Below are 27,403 nucleotides of genomic sequence, written 5' to 3' on the forward strand. Positions count from 1 at the left end.
GGGTCGTTAGATATGCTCGAGGCGCGCATTACAAATTGGGATCCATGTCGCTGCTGGCCCCATATCTGTGGCAACCACCTATTCGTTCCGTTGGGTTGAGACGTAACAATGAGGTCATGGGAGGGGGGCGCCGTGGGAGTTTTGGGGATCTATTTGCGGAGGGACGGTTTGCTCTTTTTGGGGTTTTATCGATAAGGTTTCAACTTCCGGGGACAAATTTGTTCCGTTACCTCCAGGCGCGTGATCGTGTTCGAGGCTTTTCCCACCATCCCGTGGGCTCCGCAACCCTCCTTGTTGGTGAGGATCCTGTTGCTTGAAGGGTCTGGAGGGAGGGAGGGAGGGGGAGGGAGGGGGAGGGGGTGGGAGGGGGTGGGAGGGGGTGGGAGGGGGGTGGGAGGGGGGAGGGAGGGGGAGGGAGGGGGAGGGAGGGGGAGGGAGGGGGAGGGAGGGGGAGGGAGGGGGAGGGGGAGGGAGGGGGAGGGAGAGGGAGGGCGTTTCCAGCATCTATGGGCAAATCTTGTCAATGGAGGTGGCCCTGCTGGACGAAGTACAGGCAAAATGGAGGGAGAACTGGAACCTATTTTAGACGAAGACGTGTGGTCTGAGGCCCATCGTAGGGTGAACTCTTCATCCTCCTGTGCACGACAGCATAATTCTGCCCAGTAGTACATAGGGCTCACCTGACTAAAGCCAGGTGGAGCAGTTTCTTTGCAGGGATGAAAGACGAGTGCGAGCGGTGTTCTTTGGGACCTGTTCATCACAACCACATGTTTTGAACGTGTCCCAGGGTGGTAAGCGTTTGGGTCTCCTCCTTTTAACACATGTCAGCGATTCTCAACGATGACCTGGAGCCTTGTACTTTGGTGGCCGTTTTCCGGTATCGGAGTTGCCGGGGGGGGGGGGGGGGGTGTTCTCGCCTTTGCCTCCCTGGTAGCCGGGAGACTAGTTCTACTACGATGGAGATCTGTTGCCTCGCCCAGTGCCTCGGTCTGGTTGGGTAACCATAACTTATGGAATTTCTACATCTAGAGTCGGTCAAGTGCACCTTTTGAGGAGAACAGCACAGAAAAGGCCCTCTGGCCTTTAGAGACTGCGCTGGTCGAAAGCAACCACCTAACTATTCTAATCCTGTTTCCCAGCACTTAGCCTTTCGGTTTGGGTGCCCTGGGATCACACGTGCACATCTAAATACTTCTTAAATGTTCTGAGGGTGTCTCTGCCTCAGCCAGACAGAGAGTTCCCGATTCCCATCACCTTCTGGGTGACGAGGTTCCTGGGTGGCTCCTTTTTATTTTTTTTTCTTATACTGCATTTTGTAATCTGCGTTTTTCCATGTTGTGTATTTTGTTTTTTATAAATGAAACCTATTTAATAAACAAAGTACGTTCCAAGGCCGAGATGGGCAGGGGCTGGTTTAGCTCCCTGAGCTAAATCGCTGGCTTTTCAAGCAGGCCAGCAGCACGGTTCGATTCCCGTACCAGCCTCCCCGGACAGGCGCCGGAATGTGGCGACTAGGGGCTTCTCACAGTAACTTCATTGAAGCCTACTCGTGACAATAAGCCATTTTCATTTTGAATCAGTGAGGGTCTCGGGGGTTATGGCGGGAAAGTGGAGTTGAGGATTGTATCAGATCAGCCGTGGTCTCAATGAATGGCGGAGCAGACTCGATGGGCCGAATGGCTCACCCTGTGGGCCTTGTGCAGCCCACCGCACTCGGACGGGCATGCTGCCCACTTGCGCCACGGGCTGTCCATCAGGTTATATTCAGAAGTGGGCGGCTCTGGACCGACGGGGGGGGAAAGCATCGGTCGAAAGCGATGAATTGGAAGTTGTGGTTCAATTTCTCTTCTGCCTTGTCAGGAGTAGCAACGCTTCTTTTCCTATTTATTGACATTTCAGGCATCGGCAGAAGACTCTCCGAGGAGATCGGCGCGGAATGTCAGCTGGATGAAGTCCACGTCCCCTGGCGAGAGGCGCTCGCAGCAAGGTCAGGGAACCGTGCTGGCATCACTGGCGGGGTCGAGGGCGCAGCCAACAAATAGTGGCAGCCAACAAATGGTGACAACCACGTTTTGGGGAGAGGGGCGGGGGTGGGGGGTGAAATGGGCTCAGGGTTACAGATCCCATGTGGGAAGATAAAATTTTGGATCCGGATCAGGCACAAACGTAAGAAATGGAAGCGGCAGTACTCCGTTTGCTCCCCCTTGAGCCATTCGGTTCAATTGTGGCCGAGTTTCTCCCTCCACTCTATCATCCCCCTCCCACCTCCACATTGTGTGACCCTTGCTCTCCAAAAATCCATTGATCCCAGCCTTGAGTAAAGCCAACGAGTCCACAGCTCTTTGAAGTTAGAGTTTGAAATATTCCAAACCCTTTTCTCTGTTTTGACAGGGTAGCATGGTTGTTAGCATAAATGCTTCACAGCTCCAGGGTCCCAGGTTCGATTCCCGGCTGGGTCACTGTCTGTGCGGAGTCTGCACGTCCTCCCCATGTGTGCGTGGGTTTCCTCCGGGTGCTCCGGTTTCCTCCCACAGTCCAAAGATGTGAGGGTTAGGTGGATTGGCCATGCTAAATTGCCCGTAGTGTCCTAAAAAAGTAAGGTGTGGGGGGGTTGTTGGGTTACGGGTATCGGGTGGATACGTGGGTTTGAGTAGGGTGATCATTGCTCAGCACAACATCGAGGGCCGAAGGGCCTGTTCTGTGCTGTACTGTACTATTCATCTAAACTCTCGGAGCCATAGTCTACTCAGTGTTTCCTTATAAAACAATCCCGCTGCCCAGTAATTAGTCCTGAACTGATGTTTGCCCCCTTTGAGGCTTGTATATTCATCCTTTGGCAAGGTGGCCAAAACTCTACACTATATTCCATGTCTCAATGAAGTGGTTAACGCTGCTGCTGCACGGGTTCAGTTCCGGCCTCGGCTGACTGTCTGTGTGGAGTTGGCACTTTCTCCCCATGTCTGCGTGGATTTCCTCCGGGTGGTCCGGTTTCCTCCCGCAAGTCCATAGATGTGCAGGTTAGGTGGATTGGTGACGTTGAATTTCCCCAGTGTCCAAAGATGTGCAGATTTGGTGGGGTTACGGGGATCGGGTGGGGAAGGGGGCCCGTGGAGGGTTCTCTTTCAGAGGGTCAGTTCAGGCTCAATGGGCTGAATGGCCTCCTGCACTTTTATGAATGTTATTCTCAGGCTCTAAATATTAAATGATGGAAAAGACTCGAGGGCTGTATGGCCTTCTCCTGTTCCCATGTCAGAGACAGTGGCTTAGTGGTATTGATACTGGGCTAGTAACCCAGGGAAGTGTCGTGGACACGGGTTCAAACCCCACCACGGCTGGTGGTGAAATTAGAATTCAATAAAAATCTGGAGTGAGAAGTCTGGTGACGACCATGAAACCATGTCTATTGTCAGAAAGTTTAAAAACGAAAGTGATGATTGAGCGACGCCAAAGGAGATGGGAAATGGGAGAAGTGAAGAAACGAGAGGTGGGTTTATTCGCACCCCCAGAAAACGTGAGCACAAAGGCTCCCCTTTACTCTCCTCTCCCCCCCCCCCCCCCCCCCCCGGCCTCCAGGTGAAAACTGGTTCTTGTACATTCTTAAGAATAATGTTCTCCAATTTCTCACCGTTGCTCTCTCATCAGGGATCAGTGTTGGGCCCACAATTGTTCACCATTTACATAGATGATTTGGAGTTGGGGACCAAGGGCAATGTGTCCAAGTTTGCAGATGACACTAAGATGAGCGGTAAAGCGAAAAGTACAGAGGATACCGGAAGTCTGCAGAGGGATTTGGATAGGTTAAGTGAATGGGCTAGGGTCTGGCAGATGGAATACAATGTTGACAAATGTGAGGTTATCCATTTTGGTAGGAATAACAGCAAACGGGATTATTATTTAAACGATAAAATATTAAAGCATGCCGCTGTGCAGAGAGACCTGGGTGTGCTAGTGCATGAGTCACAGAAGGTTGGTTTACAGGTGTACCAGGTAATTAAGAAGGCAAATTGAATTTTGTCCTTCATTGCTAGAGGGATGGAGTTTAAGACTAGGGAGGTTATGCTGCAATTGTATAAGGTGTTAGTGCGGCCACACCTGGAGTATTGTGTTCAGTTTTGGCCTCCTTACTTGGGAAAGGATGTACTGGCGCTGGAGGGTGTGCAGAGGAGATTCACTAGGTTAATCCCAGAGCTGAAGGGGTTGGATTATGAGGAGAGGTTGAGTAGACTGGGACTGTACTCGTTGGAATTTAGAAGGATGAGGGGGGATCTTATAGAAACATATAAAATTATGAAGGGAATAGATAGGATAGATGCGGGCAGGTTGTTTCCACTGGCGGGTGAAAGCAGAACTAGGGGACATAGCCTCAAAATAAGGGGAAGTAGATTTAGGACTGAGTTTAGGAGGAACTTCTTCACCCAAAGGGTTAAGAGTCTGTGGAATTCCTTGCCCAGTGAAGCAGTAGAGGCTCCTTCATTAAATGTTTTTAAGGTGAAGATATAGTTTTTTGAAGAATAAAGGGATTAAGGGTTATGGTGTTCGAGCTGGAAAGTGGAGCTGAGTCCACAAAAGATCAGCCATGATCTCATTGAATATGTGGAGCAGGCTCGAGGGGCCAGATGGCCGACTCCTGCTCCGAGTTCTTATGTTCGTCTGTTCATGCAACTAGAGTACCCACCTCATTGCGACGGGATTGTAACATCGACAGATGGTGGAGCTAAAAGAGACGCCATTTCCGTGGGCGTTGAGAGGATATAGGATATTGGGTGGGGGGGGGGGGGGTGGAATCCCAAAGAAGAGGTTAGAGCCAGGGCTTTCGTGGGTGATTTCAGGAAGCACTTCACAAAAAAAGGGGAGTGGGAATCCAGAAAGGGTCAGTGGACCATTTTGGAACTGAGATTGTTGGGTAAGGGTTAGGGGACGGAGGTTGGGCAAAGGGAGCCACGGTATAGATTAGCCATGAGCTAATGGAATGACTGAATAGGCTCGAGTGAATGATCACTGTTGCTATATCCCCTGCTCCCCTGGCTCAAGCTGAATGTTCTGTCTCTTTTTGAAGGAGGGTGTGACGGTGGGAACTCTGAACCGGAGGACGGTGACGAGCTGTCGGAGGTGCAGCGCACGGAAACCCCGGATAGGGAATCCGAGAAGGTGAGGGTAACGTATCAAAAGCACTTTTCATCCGTTTGAATGCTTGTTGGTGCCTTGCATTTATTTTAAATAGCAGTGCAAATAGACTTAAATATTTACAGATTGGGAGGAAATGTTGTGAAGGATTTGAGCAAAATGTTTCGGAAGTGCAAAATCAGAAGAAGTCGGAGGAGGCCACTCGGCCTCTTGAGCCTGTTCCATCATTCAGAGCATCATGCCTGAGCTGATCGTGGCCTTAACTCCACTCTCCCGTCTGCCCCGACCCTTGACTTGTAGACCACAAAGCCATTTGACACTCCCTTTGGTACCTAATTCGGCGACCCAGCATCGTCGGCTCTCTGGGGAAAGAGAAGGAATTCCTGCTAGTCTCCGTCTTGCGTGGGAGACCCCTTTATTTTTAAAACGTGCCCCCCCGAGTTGCTGATATCCCCCCCCACCAAGGAAATCGTGTGGCCCATTTAAAAGAGCGGTGAGACGGGTGGACATTTTCACCAAGATTTTCTCTTTGCCTATTGTCTTTTTTGTTCCTCTCGAAAATATATTTTCTTGTGTGAATTTCCTTCCTGTTATATGTGGCTTTTCTCTGCTTTGTCTGTCCGCTGCCCTGTAACAAAGACGACGAGTATATAGGCCGTTGCTGACACCGCCACGTGACCCTGCTCTTCGATTTTTCTATGTAACGTAGCCCAGACTGAAGTCATGGGGATCACTCTGGGGTCTCTTGGAAGACGACCTATTGCCTCCGAGCCTGAAAGTCATGGATCGAGGCCCATTCCGGACAGCCTGAGCGCATGATACGGGATGACACTCCCGGTGCATTGCCGAGGGAGTGCTGCACTGCCTTTCCGACGAGACAGGCGGGTGCAAAAGGCACCGTCTCGAAGAAAAGTGGTGATTTGGCCCTCAATCAGGAGTGCCAAAAATAGATGAACCGGTCGTTTTCTCATTGCTGTGTGAAAATAGGTTGCCTTATTTGCTGACATAGCAACAGCGATTGCACCCTTTTTTAAAAAAAAAAAAGTAATTCCTTGACTGTAAAGGTTAAATTAAAGGTGAAGCACAGTGTATAGGCAATGTCACTGAGCCAGTAACCCAAAGATCCAGACTCGATGGGCAGGGGTACGGGGAAAAGACACGGAGTTAGAATGCTCATTCGGTGAGCCGGTGCATAAGACGTAGGAGCAGAAGCAGGCCATTCAGCCCATCTGGTCTGCTCCGCCATTCAGAGATCATGACTGGTCTGATAATCCTTAACTCCACTTTCCCGCGTTATTCCCATAACCCTCGATCCCCTCACTGATTAAAAATCTCGGCCTTGAACATACTTACCGACCCGGCCTCTACAGCTCTCTGCGGTAAAGAATTCCACAGATAAAATGAAATGAAAATGGCTTATTGTCACGAGTAGGCTTCAAAATGAAGTTACTGTGAAAAGCCCCTAGTCACCACATTCCGGCGCCTGTCCGGGGAGGCTGGTATGGGAATCGAACCGTGCTGCTGGCCTGCGTGGTCTGCTTTAAAAGCCAGCGATTTAGCCCAGTGAGCTAAATCAGCCCCTAGATTCCCCTCTGAGAGAAGAAATTCCTCCTCATCTCTGTCTGAAATGGGCAACACCCTCACTCTGAGATTCTGCCCTCTGGTCCCAGACTCTCCCACAAGGGGAAACAATCTCTTGAGCATCTATCCTAGTGATGAGCAACCCAGGCTAGTGAGTGGTCCGCATGAGTGGCCCTCCTTCACCTCAAGTGGGCCGCAAGATTGAAATCGAGCCTGTTCAGTAGCTACGACCCCTCTGATAAGATGTAATGCGCATCAAATATTTTGTAGCGAGTTATAGAAAATGCTGAACGGGCAGCACGGTGGCCTAGTGGTTAGCACAAACGCCTCACGGCGCTGAGGTCCCAGGTTCGATCCCGGCTCTGGGTCACTGTCCGTGTGGAGTTTGCACGTTCTCCCCGTGTCTGCGTGGGTTTCGCCCCCACAACCCAAAAATGTGCAGAGTAGGTGTATTGGCCATGCTAAATTGCCCCTTAATTGGAAAAAATAATTGGGTAATCTAAATTTATTTTAAAAAAAAGAAAATGCTGAATCATTCATATGGTAATAGAGCTATCATGAACCACCGCTGATCTACCCTGTAAAGCCCCTGAGAATCCGATATGTCTCAATCACATTTGGGCAGCACGGTGGCACAGTGGTTAGCATTGCTGCTTACGGCGCTGAGGTCCCAGGTTCGATCCCGGCTCTGGGTCACTGTCCGTGTGGAGTTTGCACATTCTCCCCGTGTCTGCGTGGGTTTCGCCCCCACAACCCAAAGATTAAGGGGGGGGTTGTTGGGTTACGGGTATAGGGTGGATACGTGGGTTTGAGTAGGGTGATCATGGCTCGGCACAACATTGAGGGCCGAAGGGCCTGTTCTGTGCTGTACTGTTCTATGTTCTATGTTCTATGTGCCGGCTAGGTGGATTGGACACGCTAAATTGCCCCTTAACTGGAAAAATGAATTGGGTACTCTAAATTTATTTTTTAAAAATGTCTCAATAACATTGCCTCTCGTTCTTCTAAACTCCAACCTACTCAACCTGTAGGAAATCCCTCCCTATCCGGGATCAACCGAGTGAACCTTCTGTGGATGGCCTCCTTCCTTAGACAAGGGACCAGAACGGTTCACAGTAATGCAGCTGTGAGTGTCGTGTATAGATTTAGCAAGACTTTCCTATTTATATGTTCCATTCCCTTTGAAATAAAGACAAACATTCCATTTATCTTCCCAAATACCTGAACTTGCATGCTAGCTTTTTGCGTTTAACCACGAGAACTCCCAAATCCCTCTTTGTCGGAGTTTCTTTCAACTTAAATAATATTCAGCTCCTTTATTCGTCCTTCCAATATGCATAACTTCACATTTTCAGACATTATAATCCATCTGCCAAGTTTTGCCCACTCACGGTAGCATTGTGGTTAGCACAATTGCTTCACAGCTCCAGGGTCCCAGGTTCGATTCCGGCTTGGGTCACTGTCTGTGCAGAGTCTGCACATCCTCCCCGTGTGTGCGTGGGTTTCCTCCGGGTGCTCCGGTTTCCTCCCACAGTCCAAAGATGTGCAGGTTAGGATGGATTGGCCATGATAAATTGCCCTTGGTGTCAAAAATTGCCCTTAGTGTTGGGTGGGGTTACTGGGTTATGGGGATAGGGTGGAGGTGTTGACCTCGGGTAGGGTGCTCTTTCCAGGAGCTGGTGCAGACTCGATGGGCCGAATGTCCTCTTTCTGCACTGTAAATTCTATGAAAAAAATCACCTAATCTGGTCTATATCCCTCTGTAGGTAGACTGGCATCCTCACCACCTGCCTTCCGACCTATTTTTTGCGTTACCCCCACAATTGGCAACAGCACGTTCACTTCTCTCGTCCAAGTCATCCGTATGTAATTGAAGCGCCCCCTATGGCACTCCACTAAGTTTGCCTCCCTGAAAATACCCCTTTTATCCCAAATCTGTCTTCCATCAGTTAGCCAATCCTCTATCCCTGCTAATATGCTACCCCCAACACCTTGGGATTTTATCTCATTAAATTGGGAAAGTATATTACATCTATTGATTCCCCTTTGTCTATCCTGCTCGTTGCCACCACACACAATTTAATACATCTGTCAGGTATTATTGCCCCTTAATTAAACCACACTGACTCTGCTAATAGTTCTTAATGCTCTGCTATTATGTCCTTTTATAATGGATATTCCCAATGGCATGTTAAACCAACTGACCTTTTTTGACTCCCTCCCTTTTTAAACATTCGCAATCCTTTCTGACTTTTCCAGAATTTAAGGATTACCACCATTGCATCCATTATGTCCTCAGCTACTCCCTTTTAATATCCTCAATGCAACCAATCAGGCCATGAGACTTATTGGACTCTAGTCCCATTAGTTTCCCCGAGTACTTTTTTTCTAGTGATGGTTATCAGAACATAGAAAAATACAGCACAGAACAGGCCCTTCGGCCCACGATGTGCCGAACCTTTGTCCTAGATTAATCATAGATTATCATAGAATTTACAGTGCAGAAGGAGGAAACCGGAGCACCCGGAGGAAACCCACGCACACACGGGGAGGACGTGCAGACTCCACACAGACAGTGACCCAAGCCAGAATCGAACCTGGGACCCTGGAGCTGTGAAGCAATTGTGCTATCCACAATGCTACCGTGCTGCCCTTAAGAACAAATTAATCTCTACACCATCATTCTACCGTAATCCATGTACCTATTTAATAGCCGCTTGAAGGTCCCAAATGTTTCCGACTCGATTACTTCCACAGGCAGTGCATTCCATGCCCCCACTACTCCCTGGGTAAAGAACCTACCTCTGACATCCCCTCTATATCTTCCACCATTTACCTTAAATTTATGTCCCCTTGTAATGGTGTGTTCCACCCGGGGGAAAAGTTAACTGTCTACTCTATCTATTCCCCTAATCATCTTATAAACCTCTATCAAGTCGCCCCTCATCCTTCTCCGTTCTAATGAGAAAAGGCCTAGCACCCTCAACCTTTCCTCCTAAGACCTACTCTCCTTTCCAGGCAACATCCTGGTAAATCTCCTTTGCACCTTTTCCAAAGCTTCCACATCCTTCCTAAAATGAGGCGACCAGAACTGCACACAGTACTCCAAATGTGGCCTATCCAAGGTTTTGTACAGCTGCATCATCACCTCACGGCTCTTAAATTCAATCCCTCTGCTAATGAACGCTAGCACACCAGAGGCCTTCTTCACAGCTCTATCCACTTGAGTGGCAACTTTCAAAGATCTATGAACATAGACCCCAAGATCTCTCTGCTCCTCCACATTGCCAAGAACCCTACCGTTAACCCTGTATTCTGCATTCATATTTGTCCTTCCAAAATGGACAACCTTACACCTTTCGGGGTTAAACTCCATCTGCCACTTCTCAGCCCAGCTCTGCATCCTATCTATGTCTCTTTGCAGCCAACAACAGCCCTCCTCACTATCCACAACTCCACCAATCTTCGTATCGTCTGCAAATTTACTGACCTACCCTTCAACTCCCTCATCCAAGTCATGAATGAAAATCACAAACAGCAGAGGACCCAGAACTGATCCCTACGGTACGCCACTGGTAACTGGGCTCCAGGCTGAATATTTGCCATCTGCCATCACTCTCTGACTTCTATCGGTTAGCCAGTTCATTATCCAATGGGCCAAATTTCCCACTATCCCATGCCTTTTTGATTTCTGCATAAGCCTACCATGGGAACCTTATCAAATGCCTGACTAAAATCCATGTACACAACATCCACTGCTTTACCTTCATCCACATGCTTGGTCACCTCCTCAAAGAATTCAATAAGACTTGTAAGGCAAGACCTACCCCTCACAAATCCGTGCTGACTATCCCTAATCAAGCAGCGTCTTTCCAGATGCTCAGAAATCCTATCCCTCAGTACCCTTTCCATTACTTTGCCTACTACGAAGTAAGACTAACTGGCCTGTAATTCCCAGGGTTATCCCTACTCCCTTTTTTGAACAGGGGCACGACATTCGCCACTCTCCAATCCTCTGGTACCACCCCTGTTGACAGTGAGGACGAAAAGATCATTGCCAACGGCTCTGCAATTTCATCTCTTGCTTCCCATAGAATCGTTGGATATATCCCGTCAGGCCCGGGGGACTTGTCTATCCTCAAGTTTTTCAAAATGTCCAATACATCTTCCTTCCTAACACGTATCTCCTCTAGCTTATCAGTCTGTTTCACACTGTCCGCTCCAACAATATGGCCCCTCGCATTTGTAAATACTGAAGAAAAGTACTCGTTCAAGACCTCTCCTATCTCTTCAATACACAATCTCCCGCTACTGTCCTTGATCGGACCTACCCTCGCTCTAGTCAGTCTCATATTTCTCACATATGTGTAAAAGGCCTTGGGGGTTTTCCTTGATCCTACCCGCCAAAGATTTTTCATGCCCTCTCTTCGCTCTCCTTTTAACCCTTTCTTCAATTCGTAGAATTTACAGTGCAGAAGGAGGCCATTCAGCCCATCAAGTCTGCACCGGCTCTTGGAAAGAGCACCGACACTATCCCGATAACCCAGTAACCCCACCCAACACTAAGGGCAATTTTGGACACTAAGGGCAATTTATCATGGCCAATCCACCTAACCACATCTTTGGACTGTGGGTGGAAACCGGAGCACCCGGAGGAAACCCACGCACACACGGGGAGGATGTGCAGACTCAGCACAGACAGTGACCCAAGTCGGAATTGAACCTGGGACCCTGGAGCTGTGAAGTCCCTCCTGGCTATCTTGTATCCCTCCAGCGCCCTGTCTGAACCTTGTTTCCTCAGCCTTGCATAAATCTCCTTCTTCCTCTTAACAAGACATTCAACCTCTCTTGTCAACCATGGTTCCCTCACTCGACCATCTCTTCCCTGCCTGACAGGGACATACATATTAAGGACACATAGTACCTGTTCCTTGAACAACTCCACATTTCACTTGTGTCCTTCCCTGACAGCCTATGTTCCCAACTTATGCACTTCAATTCTTGTCTGACAGCATCGTATTTACCCTTCCCCCAATTGTAAACCTTGCCCTGCTGCACGCACCTATTCCTCTCCATTACTGAAGTGAAAGTCACAGAATTGTGGTCACTATCTCCAAAATGCTCCCCCACTAACAAATCTATCACCTGCCCTGGTTCATTACCAAGTACTAAATCCAATATGGCCTCCCCTCTGGTTGGACAATCTACATACTGTGTTAGAAAAGCTTCCTGGACACACTGCACAAACACGACCCCACCCAAACTATTTGATCTAAAGAGTTTCCACTCAATGTTTGGGAAGTTGAAGTCACCCATGACTACTACCCTGTGACTTCTACACCTTTCCAAAATCTGTTTCCCAATCTGTTCCTCCACATCTCTGCTGCTATTGGGGGGCCTATAGAAAACTCCCAACAAGGTGACTGCTCCTTTCCTATTTCTGACTTCAACCCATATTACCTCAGTAGGCAGATCCCCCTCGAACTGCCTTTCTGCAGCTGTTATACTATCTCTAATTAACAATGCCACCCCCCACCTCTTACCATCCTCCCTAATCTTATTGAAACATCTATAACCAGGGACCTCCAACAACCATTTCTGCCCCTCTTCTATCCAAGTTTCCGTGATGGCCACCACATCGTAGTCCCAAGTACCGATCCATGCCTTAAGTTCACCCACCTTATTCCTGATGCTTCTTGCGCTGAAGTATACACACTTCAACCCATCTCCGTGCCTGCAAGTACTCTCCTTTGTCAGTGTTACCTGCCCCACTGCATCACTACGTGCTTTGGCGTCCTGACTATCGTCTACCTTAGTTGCTGGACTACAAGTCCGGTTCCCATTCCCCTGCCAAATTAGTTTAAACCCTCCCGAAGAGTACTAGGAAACCTCTCTTTCCCCCCCCCCCCCCCCCCCCCCCCCACCCACCCCCCCACCTGAAGCCCTCCCTCCTACATCATTCCTGCAGCCACATGTTCAACTGCACTCTCTCCCTATTCCTAGCCTCGCTATCACGTGGCACCGGCAACAAACCAGAGATGACAACTCTGCCTGTCCTGGCCTTTAACTTCCAGCCTAACTTCCTAAACTTGTTTATTACCTCCACACCCTTTTTCCTACCTACGTTGTTGGTACCAATGTGCACCACGACTTCTGGCTGCTCACCCTCCCACTTCAGGATCCTGAAGACATGAACCGAGACATCCCTGGCACCCGGGAGGCAACATACCTTCCGGGAGTCTCGCTCGCGACCACAGAATCTCCTATCTCTTCCCCTAACCATTAAATCTCCTATTGCTATTGCTTTTCTATTCTCCCCCCTTCCCTTCTGAGCCCCAGAGTCAGACTTCCTTACCTTTATACTCTGTTCCTTTAGCTGTAATTGCTAGCATTCCATTTGCTTTCTTTATTATCTGCTGTACCCAAATAATGCCCTGCTAGATAATAGTGATTGCGGGTTTGGAAGGAGCTGTCGAAGGAGCCTTGGTGAGTTGCTGCAGTGCATCTTCTCAACGGTGCACACGGCTGTCACTGTGTGTCGGTGGAGGAGGGAGTGAATGTTGGTGGATGGGGAGCCAATCAAGCGGGGCTGCTTTGTCCTGGATGGTGTTGAGCTTCTTGAGTGTTGTTGGAGCTGCGCTCATCCAGGCAAGTGGAGAGTATTCCGTCACACTCTTGACTTGTGCCTTGTCGATGGCTTGGGGAGTCGAGAGGTGAGTTACTCCCTGCAGGAGAGTAGAGGGCTTTTTATAATTCAAATCTAGGAATGCTTAATGCCAATATTGGATGCTCGGAGTGAGGAATTCTCCAGCCTTTGGCACCTCACGCCGGGATGAACAGTAGCGTTCGGTGCATAAATTGGAAAATAGGTTTGTGGTTAGTCTTTTAAAGTGGAAGAAATAAAAAAATATTTTTAATTGGCTCTTTTTTTTATATATAAGGAGACAGAGAAGACAACTCCGAAGATGCCACAGCCTGACACAGGAGCAGAGAATTTGCGACAGGCAGGAAACAGCGATGGCCGCTGTTTGCTGAAGGTCCACTTGGGTGAGGATGTCTGGGAAAGGAGTGGGGGAGAATTCTGTGGGAGTCGTGACGGGGGGGCAACTGAAAGCTCAAAGCTTCAAGAATCTGGCCAACAGAGAGTGGCGGCATTGAGTTAGGTGCTGGCCGTTTAATAATCTTTATTAGTGTCAGAAGTAGGCTTACATTAACGCTGCAATGGAGTTACTGTGAAAAGCCCCTAGTCGCCACGTTCCGGCGCCTGTTCGGGTACACGGAGGGAGAATTCGAAATGTTCAATTCATCTAACAAGCACGTCTTTCGGGGCTTGTGGGCGGAAACCGGAGCTCCCGGAGGAAACCCACGCAGACACGGGGAGAACGTGCAGACCCCGCACAGACAGTGACCCAAGCCGGGAATCGAACCCGGGATCCAGGCGCTGTGAAGCAACAGTGCTGACCACTGTGCTGCTGCGCTGCCCTCTGCTGGAGTCCAGCGGCAATGCTGACGAGCCTCCTGCTGGCTGTAAGGGCCTTGCCAGATTTGCTATTTGGGGCAGCCTTGATCTGGTTCCTCACGTGGATCCGCGTGCAGCAATCCAGCACTAATTGGAAGTCTCACTTGGAGAGGCAGCAGGAGGGCTGGTGTAATCGTAGAAAATGCAGTGCAGGGACGAGGCTAATTAGTCCCCGGTGACTGGTCTGCCTCTTTGAAATGTCTGTCCGATTCCGCCCCCCTTCTTTCTCTCTCTCTTTGTTAATGTTTCCCATTCAAATGTTGACCCAATTCCCTTCCATAAATAGGAAAATATCTCCGGTAGGTAGTGATGTCGTGAAATAATTTAGAGCCCAATTCTTTTTTTTTTTCCAATGAAGGGGCAATTTAGCCTGGCCAATCCACCGAGCCTGCACATCTTTGGGTTGTGGGGGTGAAACCCACGCAGACACGGGGAGAATGTGCAAACTCCACACGGACAGTGACCCAGGGGCCGGGATTGAACCCGGATCCTTGGTGCCGTACCCAACAGAGCTAACCGCTGTGCCACCAAGTTGTCAGATAGATAGAGATAGAGAAATAGATAGAGAAATACAGCACAGAACAGGCCCTTCGGCCCACGATGTTGCGCCGAACTTTTGTCCTAGGTTAATCATAGAATTTTGGACAATTTGTCATGGCCAATCCACCCAACCTGCACATCTTTGGACTGTGGGAGGAAACCGGAGTACCCGGAGGAAACCCACGCAGTCACGGGGAGGATGTGCAGACTCCACACAGACAGTGACCCAAGTCGAAATCGAACTTGGGACCCTGGAGCTGTGAAGCAATTGTGCTATCCACAATGCTACCGTGCTGCCCTTAAGAAGTTAACCTACACTCCCTTATTCTACCCTAATCCAAGTACCTATCCAATAGCCGTTTGAAGGTCCATAAATTTTCCGACTCAACTACTACCACAGGCAGTGCATTCCATGCCCCCACTACTCTCTGGGTAAAGAACCTACCTCTGACATCCCCTCTATATCTTCCACCATTTATCTTAAATTTATGTCCCCTTGTAATGGTGTGTTCCACCCGGGGAAAAAGTCTCTGACTATCTACTCTATCTATTCCCCTGATCATCTTATAAACCTCTATCAAGTCGCCCCTCATCCTTCTCCGTTCCAATGAGAAAAGGCCCAGCACCCTCAATCTTTCCTCGTATGACCTACTCTCCATTCCAGGCAACATCCTGGTAAATCTCCTCTGCACCTTTTCCAAAGCTTCCACATCCTTCCTAAAATGAGGTGACCAGAACTGCACACAGTACTCCAAATGTGGCCTGACCAAGGTTTTGTACAGCTGCATCATCACCTCACGGCTCTTAAATTCAATCCCTCTGCTAATGAACGCTAGCACACCATAGGCCTTCTTCACAGCTCTATCCACTTGAGTGGCAACTTTCAAAGAACAATGAACATAGACCCCAAGATCTCTCTGCTCCTCCACATTGCCAAGAACCCTACCGTTAACCCTGTATTCCGCATTCAGATTTGTCCTTCCAAAATGGACAACCTCACACTTGTCAGGGTTAAACTCCATCTGCCACTTCTCAGCCCAGCTCTGCATTCTATCTATGTCTCTTTGAAGCCGACAACAGCCCTCCTCACTATCCACAACTCCACCAATCTTCGTATCATCTGCAAATTTACTGACCCACCCTTCAACTCCCTCATCCAAGTCGTTAATGAAAATCACAAACAGCAGAGGACCCAGAACTGATCCCTGCGGTACGCCACTGATAACTGGGCTCCAGGCTGAATATTTGCCATCCACCACAACTCTCTGTCTTCTATCGGTTAGCCAGTTTGTTATCCAACTGGCCAAATTTCCCACTATCCCATGCCTCCTTACTTTCTGCATAAGCCTACCATGGGGAACCTTATCAAATGCCTTACTAAAATCCATGTACACTACATCCACTGCTTTACCTTCATCCACATGCTTGGTCACCTCCTCAAAGAATTCAATAAGACTTGTAAGGCAAGACCTACCCCTCACAAATCCGTGCTGACTATCCCTAATCAAGCAATGCCTTTCCAGATGCTCAGAAATCCTATCCCTCAGTACCCTTTCCATTACTTTGCCTACCACCGAAGTAAGACTAACTGGCCTGTAATTCCCAGGGTTATCCCTATTCCCTTTTTTGAACAGGGGCACGACATTCGCCACTCTCCAATCCTCTGGTACCACCCCTGTTGACAGCGAGGACGAAAAGATCATTGCCAACGGCTCTGCAATTTCATTTCTTGCTTCCCATAGAATCCTTGGATATATCCCGTCAGGCCCGGGGGACTTGTCTATCCTCAAGTTTTTCAAAACGCGCAACACATCTTCCTTCCTGACAAGTATCTCCTCAAGCTTATCAGTCTGCTTCACGCTGTCCTCTCCAACAATATGGCCCCTCTCATTTGTAAATACTGAAGAAAAATACTTGTTCAAGACCTCTCCTATCTCTTCAGACTCAATACACAATCTCCCGCTACTGTCCTTAATCGGACCTACTCTCACTCTAGTCATTCTCATATTTCTCACGTATGTGTAAAAGGCCTTGGGGTTTTCCTTGATCCTACCCGCCAAAGATTTTTCATGCCCTCTCTTAGCTCTCCTAATCCCTTTCTTCAGTTCCCTCCTGGCTATCTTGTATCCCTCCAGCGCCCTGTCTGAACCTTGTTTCTTCAGCCTTACATAAGTCTCCTTCTTCCTCTTAACAAGACATTCAACCTCTCTTGTCAACCATGGTTCCCTCACTCGACCATAGAATCATTGAATCCTTGCGGTGCACAGTGAGGCCATTTGGCCCATCGAGTCTGCACTGACCCTTCTGAAAGAGCACCCTACCTTGGCCCACTCTCCCACCCTATCCCTATATCCTGTAACCCCGCCTAATCTACCCCACTTTCGACAGTGGGAGGAAACCCACGCAGACACGAGGAGAACGTGCAAGCTCCACACAGACAGCCACTCAAGGCCAGAATTGAACCGGGTCACTGTCGCCACATTCCGGCGCCTGTTCGGGTACACAGAGGGAGAATTCAGAATGTCCAATTCACCCAACAAGCACATCTTTTCGGCGCTTGTGGGAGGAAACTGGAGCACCCGGAGGAAACCCACGCAGAAAAGGGGAGGATGTGCAGACTCCGCACAGACAGTGACCCAGCTTACTAAAATGCTATTGGACAATTAAAATCAGTTTTATGGGGTAAATCATGGAAGAGCGATGGCGGTGGTTTCAATTGTGGCGTTCCAAATGGAGGGAAAGAAGTCTGCAGGGCTCTGGGGAAAGAGGAGGGGTGTGGGACTGGGTGAGTTGCTCGAGCAACTCGATGGGCCGAATGATATCCGTTGATGCTATGTTCCAATTCTGTGATTCTAACCAGTCCTTCCAGATTGTGCATCACAACACTGACTGCACCTCAAGTATCTCATTGGCTGTAAAGCACTTTAAGATGTCCTGTGGCCATCGAAGGTACAAGGAACGTAGTAAGTTAGCATTCGGGTGCAGCAAGCAATTAGGAGGGCGAATGTCAAGTTGGCCTTTATTGCAAAGGGGTTTGGAGTGCAACAATAAATACGTGGATCAGTCTGCACGTTTAAGAAAGGATGCACGTTCTTTCGAGGCGGGAGAGCAAAGGTTCGCTAAATTGTTCCCTGGGATGAGAGGGCTGCCCTGTGCTGAGAGGCTGAGTAAATTGGGTTTATTATATGGAGTTTAGAAGAATGAGATGCAATCTCATTGAGACGGACAGGATTCTGAACGGGTTTGACAGGGTGGAAGCTGAGAGATTGTTCCCCGTTGGTGGGGGAATCTAAAACACAGGGGACAGCGGTCTCAGAATATGGAGTCGGCCATCTTGGGATGGAGGCGGCCATCTTGGGATGGAGGCGGCCATCTTGGGACGGGGAGGCGGCCATCTTGGGACGGGGAGGCGGCCATCTTGGGACGGGGAGGCGGCCATCTTGGGACGGGGAGGCGGCCATCTTGGGACGGGGAGGCGGCCATCTTGGGACGGGGAGGCGGCCATCTTGGGACGGGGAGGCGGCCATCTTGGGACGGGGAGGCGGCCATCTTGGGACGGGGAGTCGGCCACATTTCTTCACTCGAGGGGGTTTGTGAATCTTTGGAATTATCCACCCCAGAGGGTTGTGGGAGCTCCACCGTTGAATACATTTAAGGCAGTGGGATGGACAGATTTGTGGCGTCTCAGGGAATTTATGGACATGGAGTGCAGGCTGGTAAATGGAGTTGAGGCTTAAGATCAACTGTGACTATTGGATGGTGGAGCAAACGGTGTGATCTGTTACTTTTTTTTGCTTTCTTATAAATTCACCATGGCAGCTCGCGAAATTTAATATAAATCTGGAATATAAAGCTTGACTCAACAATGGTGACCATGACAACTGTAATCGATTGTTATAAAAAAAACCCCATCTGGATCACGGATAACCCATTTTTGGGCCGAAAATCTGCGTCCTTACCCGGTCTGGCCTACATGTGGCTCTCAACCCCACAGCAACGCGGTCGACTCTTTTAACTGGCCCCTCCGAAATGTCTGAGCGAGCCCACTCAGACAATTAGGGATGGGCAACAAATGGTTGCCTTGCCAGTGACCCCCCCCCCCCCCCCCCCCCCCCCATGAAAGATGAAAAGAATACTGAACTATTCTTTGATAGAACTAGTACAGACTCGACGGACCGAGAGTGGCCTCCTTATTTTATGATTCTCCGGTCCTTTCTCCCCCCAACTGACTTGTGTTTGTTGCACCAGCGTTATTAATATTTCGATTGTACGTGATTGGCGAGTGCTAAACTTACTTTTCTCGCCTTCTGTTTAATATCTTGAAGGGAAGCGGAGTCCTATGTCTGACAGCCAGCGAGACACGGGCGTAAAATGCAACGCCAATGACGACGACTCACCGGTGTTGGAAATTGAAGCACCAGATACCGAGTCGGAAAAGACCAAGGTAATTCTGACAAAGTGTCTTTTGTCCTTTTTTGCCTGATGCTTCAACTTTTGTGTCGGCACGAGAGCAAGAGATAGTCCAAGAAACTGTAAGGGGTGACCGAGATAGGAGGTTACGAGGAGTTGGATGGAGACGTTCAAGGTAACGAATGAGAGTAAGTGATGAGAGTAAGTATGTCGCAGCTAGTTTTAGCGGAGGATGGCAGAAGGGACAGATGAGATCGGACTAAAGCCACAGGCGCCGAGTTGCGATCAAGGACGGTGGAAGCTACAAGTAGCTGCAGTGGCACCAGGAAGATGGCCCCTCACTGCCGCCTTGAGGGAAGTTATGGTTTGCCAATAAATGCTGGCCCTGCTCGCGATGTCCACATCCTATGAATGAATAACTAGTCGGTGGCAATTCTCGAAAGGGCGGGGGCTGAATATGTGAGGGGAGCATTTTACGGAGCGAGGGAGAAAGAGGGTGAATGGCATTCATCGACCAAAGGGCCAGCACAGACAGGATAGGCCGAAAGGCCACCTTCTGTGCTTTTATTGGGCTGTAACCTCCAAGGCAGTGCCCCGAAGATGCACTGGGGATCTTACCCGCTTAACCTGGATAGCACAATCGCTTCACAGCGCCAGGGTCCCAGGTTCGATTCCGGCTTGGGTCACTGTCTGTGCGGAGTCTGCACATCCTCCCCGTGTGTGCGTGGGTTTCCTCCGGGTGCTCCGGTTTCCTCCCACAGTCCAAAGATGTGCAGGTTAGGGTGGATTGGCCGTGATAAATTGCCCTTAGTGTCCAAAATTGCCCTTAGTGTTGGGTAGGGTTACTGGGTTATGGGGATAGGGTGGAGGTGTTGACCTTGGGTAGGGTGCTCTTTCAGAGAGCCGGTGCAGACTCGATGGGCCGAATGGCCGCCTTCTGCACTGTAAATTCTATAAAACCTTCATGGTTATTCACGAAGGCCCACCGCCTTCGAGACCTCACCCCTCGCCTGAGGTGTGGTGATCCTCGGGTTAAACCACCACCCGTCAGCTCTCCCCCTCAAAGTGGAAAGAAGCCTATGGTCATCTGGGACATTACTTAACATTTACCATCTCCCTGGCCTTGGGTTAAGGTAAAAGGATCGTTTAAAAACTAGCTGGATCTTTAACTTACCCAGTTTGTGGGAGCTAGTGCCATAAAGAAGGGACGAGGCCTCCTTGCCCAGTCTGATTCGGAGGAGGTAAGAACAAAAATAATTGGAGGTTTATTTTTAAAACTAGGAGCAGATTGACGGTCCGACTCCGGTTTCTACTCTGAATAAGCTCAGGCCCAACGTGTTTTGTTATTGCCATTATCATCTCCATAGCAGCCAGGATCAAAGTATAACCATATTCATTCCATGTAAAATCCATTAATTCATCCTCGCACCTGGTAGCTGATCCAAGAGAATAACAAATAATGGTCTTGTACATCTGAGCGGAGACGCTGTTTTGAAGCTTTGCAATGGTGATGCTGACTTGCCTATTAAAATAAATTCGCTGCCTTACAATTGGAAAGTATTGGTCAATGTCAGTGTGGGCAGTTCTAGTTATAAAATAATAAGTTGCTTTCAACAACAACTTGTGTTTATGTGGTGCCTTTGACATAATGAAGGATCGCTAGGCCCTTCACTGGAGCATTATCAAACAGATAGTACGTCAGTCCCTGAAAGATTGCAGAAAGGGGGTAGGTTATCAGTATCTTAAAGGAGGGAATCGAGGAGGTTTAGGGACAGACTTTAGGGCCCCAGAAGGCACGGCTGCTAATGGTGGAGCAATTAGGATCGACCATGCGTATGTGGCCAGAATGAGACGAACACTGAGATGTTGTGGGGCTGGAAGAGATTACAGAGAAAGGGAGGCGCAGGGCCGTGGAGAGATTGGAAAAACGGGCTGCTTTTTATGGGCGAGTGAATGCTGGTGGAGGCTTTGTCATGGAAAATGCATCAGGGGACAGTGAACTGCCAAGCTTTAAAAAAAAGAATTATTCCAAGCAGGTGAGCTCTGGTCAAGGCATTGCATTGGGGGACTGAATGTCTCTTTTTCTCCCCCCCCCGCCCACCCCTTCCCCCTTTGGTTTAGCTGAAAAAGACCTAGTGTGTGGACATGTTCCCTCTGTATGCAAAAGACTGTATATGAATATTTGTGGCTGCGAGTCTGACTGAAAAATGAATTGGTCGTCCGTGTAATTCTTACAAACAATCAGGATTTGTTTAGTAAATGCTTTCCGGTCTTGGAATTGCATCTAATGTTGGGCGTTGTTTTGGGAATTGCAAGCACTGGCTGGTTGGGCACGGTCGTTGCTTTGCCGTTTGCGCACAGCAGAACGGACGTGCTGTTTGATACGATTTGGCCAGTCACCGGGACACAACGGTCTACGTACCTGGCATTGAAATTCATGTACCACATTACTTGTTGTGTGTTAGAATGTCTTTTTGGCGGAGAATCCCACTCGTGTAGCAGAATGAAAGGACTAGCTCCACCCGTTGCTCAGATTTTGGGAGGTCGGTCACCCTTCGCTGGGCAATCTGGGGTAGACTGGGTACTCTTCAGGACCGAAAATGGCAGCCTTGGGGGGGGGCCCAATTCATGGGTTTGTGCAAAATACAGCGAGCGACGATATGATCAGGGCCGCCATTATCCCGCAGGGGAGTTTTGATGCGCCCTATTTCAGCACCAAGCTTACATGGTGAGCAAACGGCTCGGCTCCATTTACCATGTCGCTGGTCAGAGCGATCTGATAGCGCGTGGAACTGTGGGAATCCCAACGTGTATGTTGACCAATGGAGGTAGGCTTTGCAGTAGACGGTAGTAGAGAGCCCATTGGTAGGTTTCTCTCCTCATGCAGAATAAATTGGTATTCTTGTGATTGTCCTGATGAGTGCACAAAGGGGAAGCTTCGACAGTATGTGTCTTTTTACAGCAATATTAATTTGTCTATTTCTTCATTCGTTCGTTGTCACCGTAGCCTCTTGGCGTCATCTTGGTTCTTGGCTTTCTTCAAGCGCCTCTTTCCACTCACCTGATTTTTCTTCGTCCTCCTCTGTGTTTTTGTTCTGGTTTCTCCTTCAGTTGTGCCGGGACAAGGCTGACTGGTGCTCATGTCCGATGTCCAACTTTGACTATCTGCCTCTCTCCCTGATGGGACTTGGCCACCCTTTTGATTCATGACTCCCTGTTCGTGATAGAACCCACTCGTTTGTCTTCCTCAGGAACACCAAAATCATGCTCGAAGGAAATCGCTGCGTATTTCCAAACAACTGAACCCAAATTCGTCAACAATCAGCTATGAAGATATTTGCCTTGGACACAATGCCAGTGAACCAGGTAAAACAATCTGAAATTGATGGTCTATGGATCTGTAGCTGAGCCACGGGACTCGAAACAGATGCTTCGGCATCAGAAACACACACTTCCATCTCTGTAACATCCTCCTCTGCCTCTACTGAAACCCCAAGCCCGTATATACCTCCAGTCTCAATTACTCCAATGCTATCATTGCCAGTGATCCATTGTCTCCATCTACACCTCCCGCTGCCTGGGGAAAGCGGGCCGCATAATCAAAGACCCCACCCCACCCGGCTTACTCACTCTTCCAACTTTTTCCATCGAGCAGGAGATACAGAAATCTGAGAACACGCACGAACAAACTCAAAAACAACTTCTTCCCCGCTGTCACCAGACTCCTAAACGACCCTCTTATGGACTGAACTGATCTCTCCATGCATCTTCTCTGCTGTTGTAGCTCGACACGACCCTCTTATGGACTGACCTCATTAACATGACATCCCTGTATGCTTCGCCTGATGCCGGTGTTATGTAGTTACATTGTGTACCCTGTGCTGCCCTATTATGTGTTTTCTTTTATTCCCTTTTCTTTCATGCACTTAATGATCTGTTGAGCTGTTTGCAGAAAAATACTTTTCACTGCACCTCGGTACACGTGACAATAAACAAATCTAATCCAAAGCTCTGCTGCCTGTATCTTCAACGCCACCTGCAAGCTCCCCTCCACGAGACACACCATCCTTGCTTTGAGTTGTGCCTTCACAGTGGGCAGCATGGTAGCATGGTGGTTAGCATAAATGCTTCACAGCTCCAGGGTCCCAGGTTCGATTCCCGGCTTGGGTCACTGTCTGTGCGGAGTCTGCACGTCCTCCCCGTGTGTGCGTGGGTTTCCTCCGGGTGCTCCGGTTTCCTCCCACAGTCCAAAGATGTGCGGGTTAGGTGGATTGGCCATGCTAAATTGCCCGTAGTGTCCTAAAAAGTAAGGTTAAGGGGGCGGTTGTTGGGTTACGGGTATAGGGTGGATACGTGGGTTTGAGTAGGGTGATCATTGCTCGGCACAACATCGAGGGCCGAAGGGCCTGTTCTGTGCTGTACTGTTCTATGTTCACTGTTGCTGGGTCACAATTCAGGAACTCCCTAATAGCCCTGACGCACAGGGACAGCAGTGTTAACCATGGACAAGATATAGCTCACCAAGGCTCCGAAGACAACACCTTCCAAACCCACAATCTCAACCATCCAGAAGGGCAATGGCAGCAGCCACCATCGGATGGGCGTTCCCCTCCAAGCCATCCCCCATCCTGACTCGGAAAGATATTGGCCGTTCCTTCGTTGTCGGCCAGAATCCTGGAACCCTCTCCCTGACAGCACTGTGGACTATAACGCATTGCAATCCCAGACCAGACCCCAACAGAGGCGAAAATACTGGACCAAAACCCCAATGCGTTAGTTTATTTGTAAGACTGTGCGGAGAGAATGAAGTGATTGCGGGAGGAAATGGGGATTTGATATTTTTGAAACCAAACTTTATGACGAATACGATATTAACTTTTTTAACTTTACACCCTAAAAAAGCAGCTTACAAATGCACCTTAAATACTACTACTCAACAACAAGAAACAAAACATACAGCTCTCCATCTATCTTATTGTGGGCTCAGTGTCAGGCAGATCAGAGTTCGACTCCTCACTCCAAAACCTTCTCCAAAAACTGCCTCTCCAAAACGTTTCCAGATGTCTCTCTGCCTTCCTTGGTTCCACCCAGCGATGGCCTCGGCTCCCCAAGCTGAAAAACAAATGATCTACGCAGGCTGCAAAGCACATTAACTTCCCAGGGACCTTTCCAGTCAAACCACAGTCCATTAGCCCAGACTGAAAGGCTCGTTCCCTGGACAATTTCACCTTCAGGCTGCTAAAAGAACCCAGGCCTTGCAAAACAGATTTTTTTTTTTTTTTTAAACGTGACCACTGCAGTTAAACGCACTCTACCTCAGGCTTTTAACCCTTTATCGCCCAATACTTAGAATCCAACAATCCTAAAGTCCTCCAGTCATCACAAGCAGTTCAAGAAGGTGGCTCACCACCTTCTCGAGGGGGCAGTACGGGATGGGCAACGAATGCTCGCCTAGCCAGCGACGGCCACACCCTTTGTTTTAAAGCCTTTCGGTTTGCTTCGCTTCCCCTTCCCTTTCTCCGTTATCTCCTACAACCCTCCCAAGATCTTTGCACTTCTACAACTCCGGCCACTTGGACATCCCCTGTTTCAATCGTCGGCTGCTTGGGCCCTCTGCACTGGAACCCCCCACCCGATCAAAACTGAAATGAAATGAAAATCGCTTATTGTCACGAGTAGGCTTCAATGAAGTTACTGTGAAAAGCCCCTAGTCGCCACATTCCGGCGCCTGTCCAGGGAGGCTGGTACCTCTCTGCTTCTCCAATTTTTATAACGCTCTCTAGATGTCCATTTACTAATGCTACTTTCTTTTTAGTTCCTCACTGTGACAAGTCCCTTGGTTGCCTAGTGTTCCTGGGAGACTTTTCTCCACTAAGATAAAGTAACTGTTTCTCCACCATTTCCTTGTAGGCCAATCTCCTGTAATCTGTCGGTCATGGAGCCCGCCTTTGTCTTAGCGAATCTCTCTTTCACCTACCCACCTACCCAAAGTAGCTTTTCCAGCCCCCACTGGTTTGCATTCATTTTCTCTTTTCCCCCTCCTCTCGGTCAGTTTCTTGGTCCTCATTTGCTGGTTTTGAAAATGCCCCCAATCGTCGGGCTCACCACTTTTTGTGGCACCCTTCTAAACCAGGGCAGCACGGTAGCATTGTGGATAGCACAATTGCTTCACAGCTCCAGCGTCCCAGGTTCAATTCCGGCTTGGGTCACTGTGCGGAGTCTGCACGTCCTCCCCGTGTGTGCGTGGGTTTCCTCCGGGTGCTCCGGTTTCCTCCCACAGTCCAAAGATGTGCGGGTTAGGGTGGATTGGCCGTGATAAATTGCCCTTAGTGTCCAAAATTGCCCTTAGTGTTGGGTGGGGTTACTGGGTTATGGGATATGGTGGAGGTGTTGACCTTGGGTAGGGTGCTCTTCCCAAGAGCTGGTGCAAATCCGATGGGCCGAATGGCCTAATTCTGCACTGTAAATTCTATAATTCATTTCCTTTTATGTAATGCACCCCTTCATTAACTTTAACCGTGGTTGATTTAGCCGTCCCTTTGGGTGGTTGTGTCTTCGGGTCATGCGTCCTAAAAGGAGGAGAGCGATGGAGAGGTCGAGGTGGCTTTTAAGGCTTTGTGTGAGAGGAGTAAAGAGAGGCGTAGGGAGGGAATTCCCGAACTGGGGGCCGAGGCAGATTATGGCTTGGAAATCAAGGATGCGCCAGTGTCCAGAATTGGAGGATGCTGAGATCTCCCGAGTGGGGCTGGAGGAGGTTACAGCGGTAGGGAGGCATATGGGGCGAGAAATCAGATGAGGGTGTTGCTTGACTGGGACCCACCGCACGTCAGCAAGCACAGTGGATGATAAATGTATGAGGGGGGGGGGGGCTTCATGCCCGATAGGAAACCGCAGCAGGAGTCATAATATCCAGTTGATGCAATGTTCAGACATTCCAGGTGCTTAAGCTACAACAGTTTCTAGGATGTTTGAAGTGTTTTCCAGGTCAGTTCAAATGCGTCCTTCTGTTCTGCTCTAATTATATTTCTCTGATGGAGACCTTGTTTTACATTTTAAAGAGGAGGGCGAGGATACGAATTGCAGACCAGATGCAGCCAAGCACCGTGAAATGCAGGCATCGAGCATCAAAGGAAGAGTTGAAGAGGAGCTTGAAGTTGAGAAACTTGAGCAAGATCATGTGGAAATGGGCAAGGAAGAGGTAATACTAGCCTGGCTCACTATTGTCCTTCAGGGAAGGAAATCTGCCGTCCTTGCCATGTCTGGCCCAAGTGTTTACGGTAGCATTGTGGATAGCACAAATGCTTCACAGCTCCAGGGTCCCAGGTTCGATTCCGGCTTGGGTCACTGTCTGTGTGGAGTCTGCACGTCCTCCCCCTGTGTGCGTGGGTTTCCTCCGGGGGCTCCGGTTTCCTCCCACAGTCCAAAGATGTGCAGGTTAGGGTGGATTGGCCATGATAAATTGCCCTTAGTGTCCAAAATTGCCCTTAGTGTTGGGTGGGGTTACTGGGTTATGGGGATAGGGTGGAGTTGTTGATCTTGGGTAGGGTGCTCTTTCCAAGAGCCGGTGCTGACTCGATGGGCCGAATGGCCTCCTTCTGCACTGTAAATTCTATGACATGTAAGAAATGGCTCAGTGTGCCTCTCCGTTCAAGGGCAACTGGGGATGGAGAACAAATTTTGACCTTGCTGAGGTCGCATGAATCATTAAAAATGTAATTTACTTGTGTGCGTGCATTATTTTTCCTTCAGGGTAAAGAGGAACCAGGGCCGTGCAACATTTCCGCCAGCTTTGAGCTTGAGCCGGGCTCTTTGTCAGGAACTGACGCGTGTAGAAGTTCAACGCAAGGTGACGGTAACCCAGGTACGAATTGGAGCGCGGGTCACGTGGAATGATCGATGTGCGAAATGTTCTTGCCCTATCATCTTGATAAATACCAGAATATTGAAATTCTTCGTGGATGTACACCGGAATAATGGAATATTCTCCCCATACCTGGGTGAGTGCAGCTTCTGCACTCGAGAAGCTCTCCGCCATCCAGGCCAAAGCAGCCTGCTTGAACGGCAGCACCATTGACCACTTTTCACTCCCCCCACCACCATCGTACACTGGCGGCTGTGTGTACCTTCGGCAAGATGCACTGCAGGAACTCGAGGCTCCTTAGACAGCACCTTCCAAACCCACAACTGCTCCAACCTAGAAAGGATGAGGGTAGCGAAGACGTGGGATCA

The 27,403-nt window shown here is 49.2% G+C and overlaps 1 protein-coding gene across 9 annotated transcripts in view; it reads left to right on the forward strand.

Moving 5' to 3' along the window:
• Window positions 1-27,403, forward strand: part of LOC119958367 — a 93,300-nt gene that overhangs the window by 21,442 nt on the left and 44,455 nt on the right. For 8 of the 9 annotated variants that reach the window (XM_038786838.1, XM_038786841.1, XM_038786843.1 and 5 more), the window contains 7 exons: window positions 1,900-1,987; window positions 5,057-5,154; window positions 13,647-13,752; window positions 19,090-19,208; window positions 22,426-22,540; window positions 26,233-26,372; window positions 26,924-27,035. In XM_038786838.1, the coding sequence (XP_038642766.1) occupies window positions 1,900-1,987; window positions 5,057-5,154; window positions 13,647-13,752; window positions 19,090-19,208; window positions 22,426-22,540; window positions 26,233-26,372; window positions 26,924-27,035 (778 nt within the window). The remainder of the gene's footprint in view (window positions 1-1,899; window positions 1,988-5,056; window positions 5,155-13,646; window positions 13,753-19,089; window positions 19,209-22,425; window positions 22,541-26,232; window positions 26,373-26,923; window positions 27,036-27,403) is intronic. The other variant, XM_038786839.1, reaches the window with a different exon arrangement.

The sequence above is a fragment of the Scyliorhinus canicula genome, chromosome 29, assembly GCF_902713615.1.
Source record: "Scyliorhinus canicula chromosome 29, sScyCan1.1, whole genome shotgun sequence".
NCBI classification, from domain to species: Eukaryota; Metazoa; Chordata; class Chondrichthyes; order Carcharhiniformes; family Scyliorhinidae; genus Scyliorhinus; species Scyliorhinus canicula.